At 43.2% G+C, this 20,162-nt stretch overlaps 1 protein-coding gene across 1 annotated transcript in view; it reads right to left on the reverse strand.

Annotated features, from left to right (window-relative positions):
• crispld2 (cysteine-rich secretory protein LCCL domain containing 2) overlaps window positions 1–20,162 on the reverse strand; it is a 32,691-nt gene extending 12,529 nt beyond the window's left edge. The window contains exons 1-5 of the mRNA XM_017477531.3: window positions 19,990–20,162; window positions 11,470–11,826; window positions 8,025–8,143; window positions 7,098–7,230; window positions 292–407 (exon numbers count right to left, since the gene is read on the reverse strand). Coding sequence (XP_017333020.1) covers window positions 292–407; window positions 7,098–7,230; window positions 8,025–8,143; window positions 11,470–11,724 — 623 coding nt within the window. The 5' untranslated portion in view covers window positions 11,725–11,826; window positions 19,990–20,162. The remainder of the gene's footprint in view (window positions 1–291; window positions 408–7,097; window positions 7,231–8,024; window positions 8,144–11,469; window positions 11,827–19,989) is intronic.

The raw sequence follows: 20,162 nt of genomic DNA on the forward strand, positions 1-20,162 counted from the left end.
CTGAGAACTTAATCGCTTTAAAGTTGTCTGGACATTTTCACCAAGTCAGGTTCTCCAGAAAACACCATCCAAATAGAAACCGGCGATTAAATGATCAGGAAAGTCTGGAACTAATCAGCTTGCGTAGCATTATTCTTTCCCTAACTCGAGACATTTTTCTGTTTTCCCACTAGACGGAACCTTGTCCTTCCAGTCCTGTTCTTCTCAAGAGGCCAGGATTAAGTGGTTTATTATATTTAAGTGGACAGATGTGATGTCAGTGGAAAGAGTTAGCGGGTGCACGTGACTTACTTTGGCGAGTAGTTGCATACGAGGTAGACGGCGTTCTCCCACGTCTCCCCCCACACGTTCATGCTTGGACACACGTGGACAGCACAACCCACGCGGTTGGTGGTGGCCCAGACAATCTGCAAACAACCAGACACGCCCATGAGCACAACGGTCTGCACAAAAACCCTAGCGCAACAAGCATGATTGAGCGTCGTGCTGCCACTCAGATAGCTTCCTGATACGTTTCCTGGCTTTCCTGGAGGTCACAAGGTCACGATATCAGGACCGTTTTATCCATTCTACTGTAGCGCAGAACGAGTCAGTGGAAGCAGGAAGCAGGATTTTGAGTGAGGCATGGAAAATAAAACAGAACTGAAGTGCACACTTCATTGTGTTCATCGTGCAGGGCTGAAAAAGTCCTTGTAAGATTCTCGCACTCACTACTCAGAGAAACAGCAGTGGAAAAATCTCCTGAGCAGTGAGAACACGGAGATAAACATTTAGATCATGATATAAATAACTAGACTCTTCTTGCTCCTCCAGAACATACAGCATTTCTACACAACTACAGCTTCGTCCTTTGGATCAGTTTAGAAAGTGATGATAAGTTAATAAATAAACCATCCGGGAATCGATTCACTTCCTGCAGTGAGTCGATTCAGAGTCAAATCGCTTTCTCTAAAGGGTTCACTCGGAAGTGGGCCGAGGCCACCTCGCTCGTACGCTCTCAGACCGGCGTGCGATCGCTGTGTTCATGGAGGCATTTCCTAATTTGCATATTCATTAATATATTCATAGATGGCGTTATTGATAATCATAGTAAAGTCGTAGAGATGACCCGATGTCTTTCATTTTCATATTAAACAGTGTATTATTATATTTTTATTACGCAGATGATTTCAATTGTGTAAAATCGATCTAATCTACTAGGTTATTTTATTTAAAGTGTGTTGGTAGATTATTATTTTTTTGACGAGGCTACCACTGTCTATTTGTTTACATAATATTGGGAATATATTTATTCATTTCTTTATAGTGAGACTGATTATGTTTATATCGAATGAAGAGTGTATATACAGGATTATAATTATGTTACCCAAGAGAGGTGTCCCCAAATATTAACCAGTGTTTCTGCAGATATATCGTACACAAAACTCTGAATATACGGTAACGGATGCACGTTTTAACAAAACCGTAAAGTGTCCCTATATGCTTAAGATCAAAATGCCACTTATTATTATTTTAATGAAGGGCGCCAATAATTCTGGTAAAACGTATAAGAAAAAGAGAAAAAAAAACTATTCGTAAGTTGGATGGGAAATCGTGTAGCTGGACTGTTTCATCGGTGTCGTTTAGACGTGACCTCGCGGAACGTGTACGGAGTGAGAAAGATTCTTTGACTTCGGTGCATTTTTAATGTCTCTGGCGCCCCCGCCCACCGGTCCAGTCAGGCGTGTCCGGATTGATGGGTCCGCAGGGGGCTCTAAAGAGAGAGCGATCCTTTCAATCCGAGCGGAAGGAGATGCACGTGAAGTGTGACCGGCGTCAGCTTCCTGTGAGCTCGTACAATCTTTTTCACCCTCCACACAAATAAAGGAACGCTGCCACACAGTGCAGTGGAGTTCATCCAGTGCAGCCACACTGCATGAGCCAGGACTGTTTTACTAGTAAATAAATGGAGTTTCTGACTCAGCGCTTTCTTGCTCATGTACAGTTTAAACTACACAGCGGGTTTGTGTGCAGTCCAACAGAGCAGTGGTGTTAAAAGAAAAAAAAAGAAAGAGAGAGAGAGAGAGAGAGAGAGAGAGAGAGAGAGAGAGAGAGAGAGAGAGAGAGAGATTCTCTCCTGATCCAGTTCTTCCTGCTCCAGGGCCAGAAAGAGATCACGTTTAACCCTGGCCTCACAGTCAAGAAACAAACTTTTAGCATCCTTAAGAAACCACGGACAGAAAAGTTTTGCATTTTTTGCTCAAATATGCTGCAAAAAATTTTGGCACCCCAAAAGAAACCTACCAAGTGCAGTACTTGAACTTTGCAAAATCCCATAAGAGCTTTATGGACAAAAAAAAAAAAAAAAAAAAAAAAAAGAGAGAACTGAATACAAATTAAAAGCCCCCGGACCACAAATATGACAGAGGATTATTGATATTTAAAGCTCGTTTATGGCTCTTGTGCAGATTGACGGCATAGTGAATGACTTCTCCTGTAAGAGCCAACTGTGAGGATATCTCAAAATCCAAAAATCTGGTTACTGCTGCCAAGAGGTTACGACTTAACCACAGACGGATCGTTCGCCAAGATAACGACGACGAACAAACTCCCAAATCAACAGAGAGATGGAGGCATGTTTCGTGACAGTCGTTTTAACGCTGAGCTTGTCTACATGCACTACTGCTTGGAGAACAGTCTCTACGCCTCCAGTGCTACAGGAAAGGACTCTGCGGTCACATAATATGCCCGTTAGGGATGCATCGTTTCCGATAGCGGTGCTCCGTATCAGTCGGATACCGTACTCATTTCCTCGCATACGTAAAATCTTCTCAAATACCAATATCGAATACCATGCGATACCGTGAGACATAACCCTAGCGTTTTACTTTCACGCTAACGAACAGACGGAGCAAAATCACAGCGATTCGGATGTATTTCGCAATTAATAACAATCGAAATGCGACTAAATAAAACCACTAAAAGCTCTTACTCAGTATACATTTTTTGAGGGATTCTGATGGCATGAAGACAAAAACGTACTTTACTAACAGCTGTACGGAAAGACTTTTCCGTACTGAAACAAACCCATCTCCAGCGCAACGCCATGCTAACTTGTGTAGCTAACGATTTCATAATCATTCAACAAGTCAACAAACGAGCATAGTAGCCTGAACGCATGAACGTTTTCACGGGCACGTTCTAAAGCCGGGAAATAATAAACAAAGCGAAATTAAACGTCCCACGCCATCCCACGATCGATTAACACAAAACACGTGGTTGATGTCAGTATCGTCGATACTGGCACTGTATTATGATGGGTGCCAATAATTTTGTATTGAGTTTTGAACTAACAGGCTGGTTAAAAACCACAAAACAGGACAGTAGCCGTATCAGACGTGGAGAAAGACGAGCAGGGCACGGTGGCTCGGGGGTGTTTTTATAAATCTTCAAACGATTTCAGGTCCAATAAGTAAGCGCTGCAGGAGTCGGAGAACAGCTTCCAGATGTTTGTGACCTGGTTTCAGCGGGAGACTGTTTTCACAAATCCATCACAGCTGCTAAGTAAAGTCTGAGAGGATACAGAGCCAGAACATTTTCTGCTTCTCTGACTTTTTTTTTTTTCCCCCATTCCTTACAAAGATAAACCTTTTCCCCTTTTGTCACTCCCGTCGCGTCTCTACACGGAGTCGAGAGCAGGTGGAAAGTCGACACCTTGGACGATACACAACCCCAAAACACCTCCATGTCCCGCAGGCTGTTTGTTACGAGTGCGAGGATTAGCACAAGTAATCACCGAATATAACGAGACGTCAAATTTACGTGCCATACGATCCTGTGAAATATATTTCAACCCCAGAGGTCCAAAAACAATACCACCACCACATTCCCTATTGTATTTAATCAAAAGTTATTGGCTATTAACTGCTATGAGGAGAGACGGGATTAACCAATCAGCATCAAGCTTTTTTTTTTCCTATTTGAAAGCTACAATTTTACCAGAAGGATATTTCTTGAAGGATTTTACCAGACGGACAGTACTGGAAGAATATTACTTGAAGGCAGATGGATGGTAAGAAGGTATATTGTTATATTGGAATGACATTACTGGAAGGATATTACAGGTGAGATGTTACTGAGGGATATTACAGGTGAGATGTTACTGAGGGGTATTACAGGTGAGATGTTACTGAGGGGTATTACAGGTGAGATGTTACTGAGGGGTATTACAGGTGAGATGTTACTGAGGGGTATTACAGGTGAGATGTTACTGGAGGGATATTACAGGTGAGATGTTACTGAGGGGTATTACAGGTGAGATGTTACTGAGGGGTATTACAGGTGAGATGTTACTGAGGGATATTACAGGTGAGATGTTACTGAGGGATATTACAGGTGAGATGTTCCTGGAAGGATATTACAGGTGAGATGTTACTGAGGGGTATTACAGGTGAGATGTTACTGAGGGGTATTACAGGTGAGATGTTACTGAGGGGTATTACAGGTGAGATGTTACTGAGGGGTATTACAGGTGAGATGTTACTGAGGGATATTACAGGTGAGATGTTCCTGGAAGGATATTACAGGTGAGATGTTACTGAGAGATATTACAGGTGAGATGTTACTGAGGGATATTACAGGTGAGATGTTACTGAGGGGTATTACAGGTGAGATGTTCCTGGAGGGATATTACAGGTGAGATGTTACTGAGGGATATTACAGGTGAGATGTTACTGAGGGGTATTACAGGTGAGATGTTCCTGGAAGGATATTACAGGTGAGATGTTACTGAGGGGTATTACAGGTGAGATGTTACTGAGGGATATTACAGGTGAGATGTTACTGAGGGATATTACAGGTGAGATGTTACTGAGGGATATTACAGGTGAGATGTTACTGAGGGGTATTACAGGTGAGATGTTACTGAGGGGTATTACAGGTGAGATGTTACTGAGAGGTATTACAGGTGAGATGTTACTGAGGGGTATTACAGGTGAGGTGTTCCTGGAAGGATATTACAGGTGAGATGTTACTGAGGGATATTACAGGTGAGATGTTACTGAGGGGTATTACAGGTGAGATGTTACTGAGGGGTATTACAGGTGAGATGTTACTGAGAGATATTACAGGTGAGATGTTACTGAGGGGTATTACAGGTGAGATGTTACTGAGAGATATTACAGGTGAGATGTTACTGAGGGGTATTACAGGTGAGATGTTACTGAGAGATATTACAGGTGAGATGTTACTGAGGGATATTACAGGTGAGATGTTACTGAGGGGTATTACAGGTGAGATGTTACTGAGGGATATTACAGGTGAGATGTTACTGAGGGGTATTACAGGTGAGATGTTACTGAGGGGTATTACAGGTGAGATGTTACTGGAAGGATATTACAGGTGAGATGTTACTGAGGGGTATTACAGGTGAGATGTTACTGAGGGGTATTACAGGTGAGATGTTACTGAGGGGTATTACAGGTGAGATGTTACTGAGGGATATTACAGGTGAGATGTTACTGAGGGGTATTACAGGTGAGATGTTACTGAGGGGTATTACAGGTGAGATGTTACTGAGAGATATTACAGGTGAGATGTTACTGAGGGGTATTACAGGTGAGATGTTACTGAGAGATATTACAGGTGAGATGTTACTGAGGGGTATTACAGGTGAGATGTTACTGAGAGATATTACAGGTGAGATGTTACTGAGGGATATTACAGGTGAGATGTTACTGAGGGGTATTACAGGTGAGATGTTACTGAGGGATATTACAGGTGAGATGTTACTGAGGGGTATTACAGGTGAGATGTTACTGAGGGGTATTACAGGTGAGATGTTACTGGAAGGATATTACAGGTGAGATGTTACTGAGGGGTATTACAGGTGAGATGTTACTGAGGGGTATTACAGGTGAGATGTTACTGAGGGATATTACAGGTGAGATGTTACTGAGGGGTATTACAGGTGAGATGTTACTGAGGGGTATTACAGGTGAGATGTTACTGAGGGGTATTACAGGTGAGATGTTACTGAGGGGTATTACAGGTGAGATGTTACTGAGGGGTATTACAGGTGAGATGTTACTGAGGGGTATTACAGGTGAGATGTTCCTGGAGGGGTATTACAGGTGAGATGTTACTGAGGGATATTACAGGTGAGATGTTACTGAGAGATATTACAGGTGAGATGTTACTGAGGGGTATTACAGGTGAGATGTTACTGAGGGGTATTACAGGTGAGATGTTACTGAGAGATATTACAGGTGAGATGTTCCTGGAGGGGTATTACAGGTGAGATGTTACTGAGGGGTATTACAGGTGAGATGTTACTGAGAGATATTACAGGTGAGATGTTCCTGGAGGGGTATTACAGGTGAGATGTTACTGAGAGATATTACAGGTGAGATGTTCCTGAGGGGTATTACAGGTGAGATGTTACTGAGGGGTATTACAGGTGAGATGTTACTGAGGGGTATTACAGGTGAGATGTTACTGAGGGGTATTACAGGTGAGATGTTACTGAGAGATATTACAGGTGAGATGTTCCTGGAAAGGTATTACAGGTGAGATGTTACTGAGAGATATTACAGGTGAGATGTTCCTGAGGGATATTACAGGTGAGATGTTACTGAGGGGTATTACAGGTGAGATGTTACTGAGGGGTATTACAGGTGAGATGTTCCTGGAGGGGTGTTAGAAACGAGAAAAACAGTCATGGAGGACAAAGCATCTGGAGTCCTGCTAATAAGCGAATATGAGCAGATTTACGACATGTTGAATGGAAACTCTCTCTTTGCCAATGTTCCAGTGTAACCAAAAAAAAAAATAGTGTGTATGTTGAATTTCTGCCTCCAAAGCTACAGCAAAAACAAACAGCCTCCTCATCACCTGCGTGACACCAGTCTGCACTTCGTCCGTCATTACTGAGATTAATAAATCTAATCTATTCATCTGTAAAGTGTGAGCTGATTTTAAAGTGAATTTATTTCTCAGTTTAACCCGCAGCTACAATTAATCTCAAATGCAAGGCGCTTCTCTAAAATTGCTATTTTCCAGGTTTTTCCACTTATTTATGAACCTTAAAGAAGCCCTGTGTTTATAACCCACCCCCTCACCTGTGTGTAGTGAGTACACATGGGTCCAGAGCAGCGTTCGGGGCACCAGGGGTTGCACTCGTGTGGGTACGGGTACGTGTAGTCCTTCACCTCATCATACCAGGCTTGGACGTGATACGCAGGGGAACGGTACCTAAAGGACAGGACGGGACAGAAAATCAGTCGAGAACCTGTTCCTTAACCCACAGAAGAACACTAACACATCACACACAGACCCTTTATCTGTTCTCATCCCTGACTCCAAAATAAATAGCGCTCGTTCCTCTGCACAGCCATTCATCTCCACACACTGTAAACATTACTTTATACGGCACTGAGGAGTCCTGCTGGAGAGGAGTGGAAAAAAAAAAAAAAAAAAAAAAAAAAAAAAAAAAAAACACCCATTCTGCTGGCATCAGAACAGACACAAAGTTTAAAGGGAACGAGCGTGGAGTTGAGGAAGGGCACTGAGAGAGAGACGCTGGTCACAAACTGCTGGGTTATAGAGAGGAGCTCTCGAAGTGTATATAATACACACTGTGTGTGAGGAGAGTAATAGATCCGTGGTTTTAAAAAAAAAAAAAATGTAAGCAGAATGTCACGTTACTGAAAAAGCTCAAAGTCCTCCGTCCTAGAGGTGTCGGAAAACCTAAAGTTACATCTTTTTACGAGTGAACGATCGGTTACTGTGGAAACGATAACATATTAGGACGAGGGCATTAATATAAACCGGTGATTTGCAGCTGCACTCCTGTCAAATCAATCCACGCCTTCCGACCAATCAGGATCCAGCGTTCAGCAGTGCTGTGGTAGAAATACAACCCTATTTATTGCTGTACTTTGTCACAGTGGAGTCGAATGGTAGTGAAGTGAATCAGTGTCTTCGCAAACAGTGTGCGTGTGCGTGTGTGTGTGTGTGTGTGTGTGTGTGTGTGTGTGTACACAGACCTGCCCCAGTGCACTGCCAGATTCTGTCCAATAGACATAAGCAGGTCATGGGGTCCGTGGTCCCATTGACACTGTTCAGCCCAGTGTGTAGCAGAACGCTCCAGTTCATCATCCCATATCTAAACACACACACACACACGTAAATAAACAATGTAAAACCAATAGAAATATCCAGTTACATATAATATAAGTACTTGTACAAAATATTAGTGCGATAAAACAAAGCAAAAACAAAGTTAAAAGTGCAAAAAGTTTGAATACAGTTAGAAGAACATTTTCATTTAATCAGGAAGATAATTAACGTGATTCGACATCCTTCATTACCATATGTAAATAAATAATGGGCAAATAATTAATGGTAGGATTTTGAAAGTGAAAAAATATCATCTACATTAAAAAAAAAAAACATTCAGAAAGCAATGAATAATAAACAAATGATAAAAGTGATATCTGAAATAATAAAATGGAATGTTGAACAAATATTATATATAAAATAATACGTTAAAATCCCCAGCATTGCATTGTTATCGGACCATGCTGGATGCAAAACTGCACTCCAGATAAAAAATGCAAGAATATGATTATTAAGGATTATTATAAGAATTTAGGCTTGAATACATGTTTTTTGGAATGCATCTATTTTTAAAACAAAATCAATCCAGTGCAAGTCGTATGTTAATGAAATAGCCAGACGTCGAATACGAAGGTTCGCGCCTCGATTCTATCGTTTCAGACGTTGGGATCTTGCTGTAGACCTACAGTGCAGATTGCATCCACTTGAACTTTTTTGGAGCAAATAAGTGATTTCGTTCTGCCGTTTCACGAAAGCGAAGACTGTAACGTGGAGGGAAATCGGACTGAAAAGGGAAAACGCACAGACGACAACCAACACAGGCATCAGAGTCTGGCTCCGGTCCACTGTAAACACCCTGCGATTCGGGATAAATGAAACACATTTCTCTGGCTTATTTCTCCACCTGAGAAGGACGGGAGGAGGTTTCCATCTCTTCCATGGATACACACACACACACACACACACACACTTACACAGTGGAAGAAGTCTCATATACACATACATTTGCTCATCTGAGGAAAGCTGTGCAGGACTCTCAGTAAATTTCCAATGCGGTGTTAAACACACACACACACACACACACACACACACACACACACACACACACACACACACACTCTATAACCCTTGTCCTGTCTGGTGTCCATGTGTTAGTGCACTCCATACAGTTATTCACCAAAACCTGGCAGAAACCTGGACTTGCTCCGAAACTGCTCAACCAAGCACGCTAGAATAAGCAAATTTACTAAGAAACACCTGACTACACTCATTTTACACAATATCTTCATTAATAAGGCTATATTTGCTCGAAAAATTTCTTCTTTTTTATCATAATGATGAGAATGATAATGAGTCTTTATTAACCACGTATACATTACAGTACAGTGAAATTCTTTTCCTCGCATACCCCAGCATGTCAGGAAGCTGGGGTCGCAGTGCAAGGTCAGCCATGATACAGCGCCCCCTGGAGCAGAGAGGGTTAAGGGACTTGCTCAAGGGCCCAACAGTGGCAGCTTGGCAGTGCTGGGGCTTGAACCCCCGACCTTCCGATCAGCAACCCAGAGCCTTTAACCATCAAGCGACCACTGCCCCTGCCACTGCTACTGGCGTAAACAGACAACAATAAAGACTTACTTAATAGGTTCGTTTTTTCTAACTTTGACCAAATTTGATATTCAATTACACCAGAGCTTGTTTATCTTTAAAACCAAGCACTAACTTTAATTCAAATCAGTGTGCTCGAAAAATAGTGCTTGGACCCCTACTGATCGCTGCCGTCGCGGGAATATTAACTCTGCAAGCAGCGATCAATAGGGGTCCAAGCACTGCTTTGCAAATACACCGATTTGAACTAAAAGTCAGAGAACAATCTGGCGGCCATTTCACCTTTTTCTCTTTCTATACAAGTGTGTGTGTGTGTGTGTGGGGGGGGGGGGGGGGGGGGGGGGGGTTGGAGGGATATTAAGTAGTTAAAGTTTCTCTGAGGCTGCAGACCTGGCTTCAAGCATATATTTGTTTACATGTGGTTATGTAACCTAGAGCACCGCTTTAATGAACACCTTAAACCTTTAAAAAAAAGTTTTTTTTTTAAAAAAACAGGAAAATGTAAGGCACTGTTTCGACACTAAAGGAATACCACAGTGTTTTCAATCAAACCTCTATCCGCTGTATCTGGAGAGTATTTTGATTACCAGTGAGAATAATTTCGATGAGAATAGTTTCTCTGCCACGAGACAAGAACCGAAATCGTGTTTTACTCCAAATCTACTTATAATGAAAGTGTAAGGGCAGCTGTTGAATCTCAGTAATATTTCTGTGGAAGGTTTTCATAAATTCTTCAAATGTGTTTCCGAGTGAAGCTCTGTATATGATCTGTATAAATCTGGTTATATCAACGTTAGCAGGAAAGTCTAACATAACCAGAACTACTTCATATTGGATTGCTCCAGTGTTGGAAAATGGATAAACTTCCAGAATAGTAGTTTGGGGATCAGATTTTTCTCTCATGTCCGTCTCATTGGAAAACCTTTATTGTTCCTGTGGAAAGGCTGCAGCTTTGAATTTGCATTACAGAGTCATGCGAATTAAACGTTTATAAACTGCCCTAAACATATTACAGTTACGGCATTCGGTAGACGCGCTTATCCAGAGCGACTTACCTTTATCTCATTTATCCAACTGAGCGGTTGAGGGTTGAGGGCCTTGCTCGAGGGCCCAACAGTGGTAGCTTGGCAGTGCTGGGGCTTGAACTCCTGACCTTCTGATCAGTAACCCAGATCCTTTAACCACTGACACACCACTGCCCCATTATATTAAATATTATAAGTGCTTTTTGGAGTAAACAGGTTGTCTATTTTATTCTCAGATTTTTATTAATGGTAATCACACACACACACACACACACACACACACACACACACACACACACACACTACAGATCTATTGGATAGGGAGTGGGTTGATTTACATGGAGTATTTGTTTAATGCTAATTCTTTTGCGTCCACAGTGTCATCATGTAGCTGTAAACATCACCGAAATGACTTCTGGAGCAGACGTTTATAAGGCTAATAAAATAAGGTTCAAGCAGCCGATCAGCATCACGTAAAATTCTCGAGAGGTTTACCGCTGAATTGTAAAGTCTGCAGCAGTGGTCCGACTCAGAAGGCAGCCAGCATGAGACTGTTTTAGCTCTGTTTATGATTCAGCGCTAGTGTTTAGAAGAGCCGACGCGAATGGCTGACGTCAGAAGCGCGCTGGATGCCGTCCACGTTGTACTACAGTTTAGGCCGGGTTCACCTCGAGTTATCTATTATGTGTCATGTTGTCAAATGAGGCACTTGTAGCACCTTTCCCACTCTCAGTGGCCTTACCATGTACTCCATGTTAGAGGCGGTCGGATAGACGGCACCTCTCAGTTTGTTGTGCAGAACAAGGATCTCCTCCCGATCTGACCACGGTATGGCGCGGCGTACACGCGAGCCTGACGCCGAGGCCGTGAGATTGGCCTCCAGATCGTCTTCGTAGCGACTCAGCAGCCGCCGGAGCTCAGGCGAGTCGGGAAGGAAGAGACTGGAGGACAGATGAGTGGCCGATAGCAGCAGGGCGAGAGAGAGCAGTCTGGACATGGCGGGGAGAGTGGTGGTGGTGGTGGTGGTGATGAAGGTGGTGGTTTTGGTGGTGGTTGTAGATCACAGATGGGGATCACTGAATTAGAGATGAAGACTGATCTGAAAAAAGCAACGAAAAAACAGGAGCAGAGGCATCAGTGAAATACAGTCATACACTTTCCAAGTACAAACACAAGCTCACTGATCCGGCGCTGATGTAACGCCAATATAACTTCGTTTTGAAAAGGACAATGCCAAATTAAAAAGACAGACAGACTTACAGAAAGAAAGAGTATGTAAAAATGTCATCAAAAAAGGAAGGAAGAAAGCCTCTACAACTGAAAGAAAGAAGGATAGGAAAAAGAAAGAAAGAAAGAAAGAAAGAAAGAAAGAAAGAAAGAAAGAAAGAAAGAAAGAAAGAAAGAAAGTCTCTGCAAAAGAAATAAAGAAAGCCTCTACAACTGAAAGAAAGAAGGATAGAAAAAAAGAAAGAAAGAAAGAAAGTCTCTGCAAAAGAAAGAAAGAAAGCCTCTACCACTGAAAGAAAGAAGGATAGAAAAAGAAAGAAAGAAAGAAAGAAAGAAAGAAAGTCTGCAAAAGAAATAAAGAAAGCCTCTACAACTGAAAGAAAGAAGGATAGAAAAAAAGAAAGAAAGAAAGAAAGAAAGTCTCTGCAAAAGAAAGAAAGAAAGCCTCTACCACTGAAAGAAAGAAGGATAGAAAAAGAAAGAAAGAAAGAAAGAAAGAAAGAAAGTCTGCAAAAGAAATAAAGAAAGCCTCTACAACTGAAAGAAAGAAGGATAGAAAAAAAGAAAGAAAGAAAGAAAGAAAGTCTCTGCAAAAGAAAGAAAGAAAGCCTCTACAATTGAAAGAAATAAGGATAGAAAAAAAGAAAGAAAGAAAGAAAGAAAGCCTCTACAACTGAAAGAGAGAAGGATAGAAAAAAGAAAGAAAGAAAGTCTCTGCAAAAGAAAGAAAGAAAGCCACTACAATTGAAAGAAAGAAGGATAGAAAGAAAGTCTCTGCAAAAGAAAGAAAGCCACTACAATTGAAAGAAAGAAGGATAGAAAGAAAGTCTCTGCAAAAGAAAGAAAGCCTCTACAACTGAAAGAAAGAAAGATAGAAAAAAAGAAAGGAAAAAAAGAAAGACAGAAAGCCTCTACAAAAGTATGAAAGAAAGAAAGAAAGCCTCAACAAAAGAAAGAAAAGAAGAAAGAAAAAACCCTTTACAAAAGAAAGAAAGAAAGCAAGAAAGAAAGAAAGCCTCTACAAGTGAGAGAAAAAAGACAGAAACCCTTTACAAAAGAGAGAAAGAAAGAAAACCTCTAATAGTGAAAGAAAGAAAGAAACTGTCTGCAGTAGAAAGAAAGACAGAAAGCCTCTACAAAAGAAAGAAAGAAAGAAAGAAAGAAAGAAAGAAAGAAAGAAAACCTACACAAGTGAAAGAAAGAGCGAAAGAAAGAGCGAGCCTGCAGAGCGACCGGAGGAACGGGGTGATGACGTTGATCTTTCACAACTCAAGATTTCCTTCTCTGATGCAGTTCTTGCTGCTGAGGCCATTAAATCCCACACATCAGTGCAGATGAGATGAAAGCTGAGATACCAATCGCTACTCCCCGTCAGCACTGCATTCCCTTCCACCATCCCGGCTCACTCCACCCTGCATCCATCTTCCCATTATATCATAATCACAAGACTAAATCTCTCTCAATCACACATGGGAATGGAATAATCCTGTCCCAGGAATGGAATGATCCTGTCCGGGGAAGGGAATAATCCTGTCCCAGGGTGGAATTTATCACAAGACTTGAAACCATTGTCAGCGTGGAATGTGTTGATTTTACTTCACCTTCTCTTGCGCTTAAATCCTGGTTTTATTCTCCTTATGTTGACTCGTACTATTTGTGAGTGTATTGTGTACCAGGATGCTCTGACCTGATAGGTCATGCCATAAGATAAGCAGATAGAACGTACGTGAGGAGACAGATAAGTGCTACACGTCGTCATGTGAAAGAAGACCCTTTTATCATGAAAGGAGCAAAGGCTCTCTGAACACGTGATCACAAAAATGCCCTAAAAATGTAAAGACTGGGTCGGCACACCAACGGCACAAACACCCATGATAAACACGGCGATAAACACCAGCAATAGATACCAGTGATAAACACCAACCATAAACACCAGCAATAAACACCAACGATAAGCACAGCAGTAAACACCAAACATAAAAACCAGCAATAAACACCGGCGATAAACACAGTGTGAAACACCAGCGATATACACCAGCGATAAACAAGGCGATAAACACCAGCGATAAACACCAACCATAAAAACCAACAATAAACAGCAGAGATAAACACAGCGATAAACACCAACGATAAACACAGCGATAAACACCTACGATATACACCAGCGATAAACAAGGCGATAAACACCAGCGATAAACACAGCGATAAACACCCACGATATACACCAGCGATAAACACAGCGATAAACACCTACGATATACACCAGCGATAAACAGAGCAATTAACACCAACGATAAACACAGCGATAAACACCAACGATATACACCAGCGATAAACAGAGCAATTAACACCAACGATAAACACAGCGATAAACACCCACGATATACACCAGCAATAAACACCACTGATAAACACAGCGATAAACACCAGCGATAAACACCAGTGATAAACACCAACGATAAAAACCAGCAATAAACACCAGCAATAAACACCAGTGAAAAACACAGCGATAAACACCAACGATGTACAACAGCGATAAACAGAGCGATTAACACCCACGATATACACCAGCAATAAACACCACCGATAAACACGGCGATAAACACCAGTGATAAACACCAGCTATAAACACGGCGATAAACACCAGCGATAAACACCAGTGATAAACACCAGCTACAAACACGGCGATAAACACGGGCGATAAACACGGGTGATAAACACCAGTGATAAACACGGCGATAAACACGGGCGATAAACACTGGCGATAAACATCGGCGATAAACACGGCGATAAACACCGGCGATAAACACCGGCGATAAACACCAGCGATAAACACGGAGATAAACACCAGTGATAAACACGGCGATAAACACCAGTGATAAACACGGAGATAAACACCAGTGATAAACACGGCGATAAACACGGAGATAAACACGGAGATAAACACCGGTGATAAACACAGGCGATAAACACCAACGATAAACACCGGCGATAAACACCAGTGATAAACACGGAGATAAACACCAGTGATAAACACGGCGATAAACACGGAGATAAACACGGAGATAAACACCGGTGATAAACACAGGCGATAAACACCAACGATAAACACCGGCGATAAACACCGGCGATAAACACCAGTGATAAACACGGAGATAAACACCGGTGATAAACACCAGTGATAAACACGGAGATAAACACCAGTGATAAACACGGAGATAAACACGGGCGATAAACACCAGCGATAAACACGGAGATAAACACCGGCGATAAACACCAGCGATAAACACGGAGATAAACACCGGTGATAAACACCAGTGATAAACACGGAGATAAACACCGGTGATAAACACCGGCGATAAACACCGGCGATAAACACCGGCGATAAACACCGGCGATAAACACGGCGATAAACACGGTGATAAACACGGAGATAAACACGGGCGATAAACACCAGTGATAAACACGGAGATAAACACCGGTGATAAACACCGGCGATAAACACCGGCGATAAACACCGGCGATAAACACCGGCGATAAACACCGGCGATAAACACCAGTGATAAACACGGAGATAAACACCGGTGATAAACACCGGCGATAAACACCGGCGATAAACACCGGCGATAAACACCGGCGATAAACACGGCGATAAACACGGCGATAAACACTAGCGATAAACACGGAGTTAAACACGGAGTTAAACACCAGTGATAAACACGGGCGATAAACACGGCGATAAACACTGGCGATAAACACGGCGATAAACACTGGCGATAAACACCAGCGATAAACACCGGCGATAAACACGGCGATAAACACGGCGATAAACACGGTGATAAACACTAGCGATAAACACGGAGTTAAACACGGAGTTAAACACCAGTGATAAACACGGGCGATAAACACGGCGATAAACACTGGCGATAAACACCAACGATAAACACGGAGTTAAACACGGAGTTAAACACCAGTGATAAACACGGGCGATAAACACGGGCGATAAACACGGGCGATAAACACCAGCGATAAACACGGCGATAAATACGACGATAAACACCGGCGATAAACACGGCGATAAACACGACGATAAACACGGCGATAAACACTGGCGATAAACACCAGCGATAAACACCAGCGATAAACACGGAGTTAAACACGGAGTTAAACACCAGTGATAAACACGGGCGATAAACACCAGCGATAAACACGGAGTTAAACACCAGTGATAAACACGGGCGATAAACACGGGCGATAAACACGGGCGATAAACACGGGCGATAAACACGGGCGATAAACACGGCGATAAACACCAGCGATAAACACGGCGATAAACACGACGATAAACACCGGCGATAAACACGGCGATAAACACGACGATAAACACCGGCGATAAACACCGGCGATAAACACCGGCGATAAACACGGGCGATAAACACCGGCGATAAACACGGCGATAAACACGGCGATAAACACGACGATAAACACTGGCGATAAACACCAACGATAAACACGGGCGATAAACACGGGCGATAAACACGGCGATAAACACGGCGATAAACACGACGATAAACACTGGCGATAAACACCAACGATAAACACGGGCGATAAACACGGGCGATAAACACGGCGATAAACACGACGATAAACACGGCGATAAACACGGCGATAAACACCAACGATAAACACGGGCGATAAACACGGGCGATAAACACGGCGATAAACACGACGATAAACACGGCGATAAACACGGCGATAAACACCGGCGATAAACACCGGCGATAAACACGGCGATAAACACGACGATAAACACGGCGATAAACACCAGTGATAAACACGGGCGATAAACACCAGCGATAAACACCAGCGATAAACACCAGCGATAAACACGGAGTTAAACACGGAGTTAAACACCAGTGATAAACACGGGCGATAAACACGGGCGATAAACACGGCGATAAACACGACGATAAACACGACGATAAACACTGGCGATAAACACCAACGATAAACACGGGCGATAAACACGGGCGATAAACACGGCGATAAACACGACGATAAACACGGCGATAAACACGGCGATAAACACCGGCGATAAACACCAGCGATAAACACCAGCGATAAACACCAGCGATAAACACGGAGTTAAACACGGAGTTAAACACCAGTGATAAACACGGGCGATAAACACGGGCGATAAACACCAGCGATAAACACGGAGTTAAACACCAGTGATAAACACGGGCGATAAACACGGGCGATAAACACGGGCGATAAACACGGGCGATAAACACGGGCGATAAACACGGCGATAAACACCAGCGATAAACACGGCGATAAACACGACGATAAACACCGGCGATAAACACGGCGATAAACACGACGATAAACACCGGCGATAAACACCGGCGATAAACACCGGCGATAAACACGGGCGATAAACACCGGCGATAAACACGGGCGATAAACACGGCGATAAACACGACGATAAACACCGGCGATAAACACCAACGATAAACACGGGCGATAAACACGGGCGATAAACACGGCGATAAACACGGCGATAAACACGGCGATAAACACCGGCGATAAACACCGGCGATAAACACGGCGATAAACACGGGCGATAAACACCAACGATAAACACGGGCGATAAACACGGGCGATAAACACGGCGATAAACACGGGCGATAAACACGGCGATAAACACTAGCGATAAACACGGCGATAAACACGGCGATAAACACCGGCGATAAACACCGGCGATAAACACGGGCGATAAACACGGCGATAAACACCGGCGATAAACACGGCGATAAACACGGCGATAAACACCGGCGATAAACACCGGCGATAAACACGGGCGATAAACACCGGCGATAAACACGGGCGATAAACACGGCGATAAACACCGGCGATAAACACGGCGATAAACACGGCGATAAACACCGGCGATAAACACCGGCGATAAACACGGGCGATAAACACGGCGATAAACACGACGATAAACACCGGCGATAAACACGGCGATAAACACGGCGATAAACACGGGCGATAAACACGGCGATAAACACGGGCGATAAACACGGCGATAAACACGACGATAAACACCGGCGATAAACACGGGCGATAAACACGGCGATAAACACGGGCGATAAACACGGGCGATAAACACGGCGATAAACACGGCGATAAACACGGGCGATAAACACGGGCGATAAACACGTATCTTGATGAAATTTCACTAACAGATCAGCAACCAATCACCGATCCAGAGAACATTTGAGAGAAACAAAGTCTGGGGAACAAATTTTAACATGGTATAATTTGAGCTATAAACGCACTGAGAGGTAATACGCACTCCAGTTAGAAAAAGTTGAGTTAGATTAGAAATTAGCACTCCAATTAGAAAAGTTTTGAGTGCAAAAGTTTGCGCACCCTTGCTTTAAAAACGGTATCGAACGCACGTTTGCTCGTGTCTACCATCATCACAAATACTAAGAGTGATCTTAACGTGCTCTGAACTTTTTCAAGTCTCTGGCTTTTTGTGTTCATCTTTCTGCTCGTTTCATTCGATCCCGAATGATTCTTTCCGCCTTTCCCCCCACTGTTGGTACACTTTTCCTCGTCTCCTCCCCTTTCTCAGGCTGTTGTCATTGGAAACGCAAACCTCTGACCATGAGAAACAGAGAACTGCAGATCAGACTGAGACTCTGTTGGAACTCAAACAGCGTAGAAAAAAGCACAAACTTTTGCACACAACGATAAGCCTCCTCACCCTGTAGACGATCCCTAGAGTGGAGTTTGAGGCCTTGGTGCTAGACGGGACGAGTCCAAACAGAAAGACAGACATGAATAAAGTCTTTTTAGAGGAGCGTTTCAAGAAGAAGCGGCACGTCACGTGCCGTCGCTGGACCTCACGGCCTTCACAGGGCCTGCTAGCCAAACAACACTCGATCAGTATGCAGCCCGGTGTACAGGGGAGAGACGAGAGAGACCGGACGGAGCCAAGGTCCTTCCTCCATCTCTCTCCATCTCTCTCTCTCTCTCTCCATCTCTCTCTCTCTCTCTCTCTCTCTCTCTCTTTCCACAGGTTTGAGGTCTGACACCTCGGCTGTGTGAACAGACTGTCACCGCTCCAGCTACAGTCCTCTGTGAAAGCCAGACTACCACACCCCTTTCCCTCCCTGTCCTCTCCTGACTCCGAGTTTCTCTCCTCACTCACTCACACACACTCACACACACTCACACACACTCACTATTCTTCAGAAGACCTTTCACAGACATTACAAATTCCTTGACCATGCATTCTACACTCTCAACCAACATAAAACAAGTATTCTTATACCAGTGTGTTCTCAAAGTGTGTTCAGGGGTCATCATCATCATCATCATCATCATCAAAGCTTTATTATTTATTTATTATTAAGTGGTCCTGTGGATCAACCAAAACCTCAATAACACAAACTCAATGACTCAAAAAACAAGCCGGCCTCTCAACTAACGTCAATTCGAATCGAATTCAAATGTTTTCGACGTGTGGAAATTCCACAAATAAAAACCCGTCTCCAGTAAAAAGACAGAATACGACCTTCAACACCTAAAAAAAAAAAGAAAGAAAACGTCCGGTAATTGCTCCTGCATGTGCTTGAACAGCATGGGGTGAGTGCTGACACTGAAATACCTGAGAGTTTCATTACATGTCTAACCGCACGACCAGCGAACGAGTGCGGAAACCCCCGCCTTCCTCCGTCCTCGCTTCTTTTTTTTTTTTTTTTTGGACTAAGAAATCAGAAAGTGCAGAATTTCACCCATGTTCGCGTGCACACCTTTATACCGGCATCGCACAGCTGTGCGATTCTACACCTGAGCTGAACAAGTCACTTAGAGCTATCCTGCATGCATTAAAGCACTCACACACACACACACACACACACACACACCTGAAGCACTGATTCCAAAAGCCAAATACAAAAAAAAATACACTGAACATGTGAATGAAGTCTGAAGCATGCATCTACGTGTGTGACGTTACCAAGCTTCTTCCACCTCCAGGAATTCCAGACGTTCTCCGACGTTGATTAATAACTCTGTCTCGTGCCTGGTGTCTCGTCTGAAATCCTCCTTCTGAGCTCTTTACTCCAGCAGGTTTGAGGAGCTCTACAGGCTGCAGGGCTTTCTTATTCGCACTGACCGTGTGCTCGGCGT

The sequence above is a fragment of the Ictalurus punctatus genome, chromosome 10 (genome assembly GCF_001660625.3).
Source record: "Ictalurus punctatus breed USDA103 chromosome 10, Coco_2.0, whole genome shotgun sequence".
Classification (NCBI taxonomy): Eukaryota; Metazoa; Chordata; class Actinopteri; order Siluriformes; family Ictaluridae; genus Ictalurus; species Ictalurus punctatus.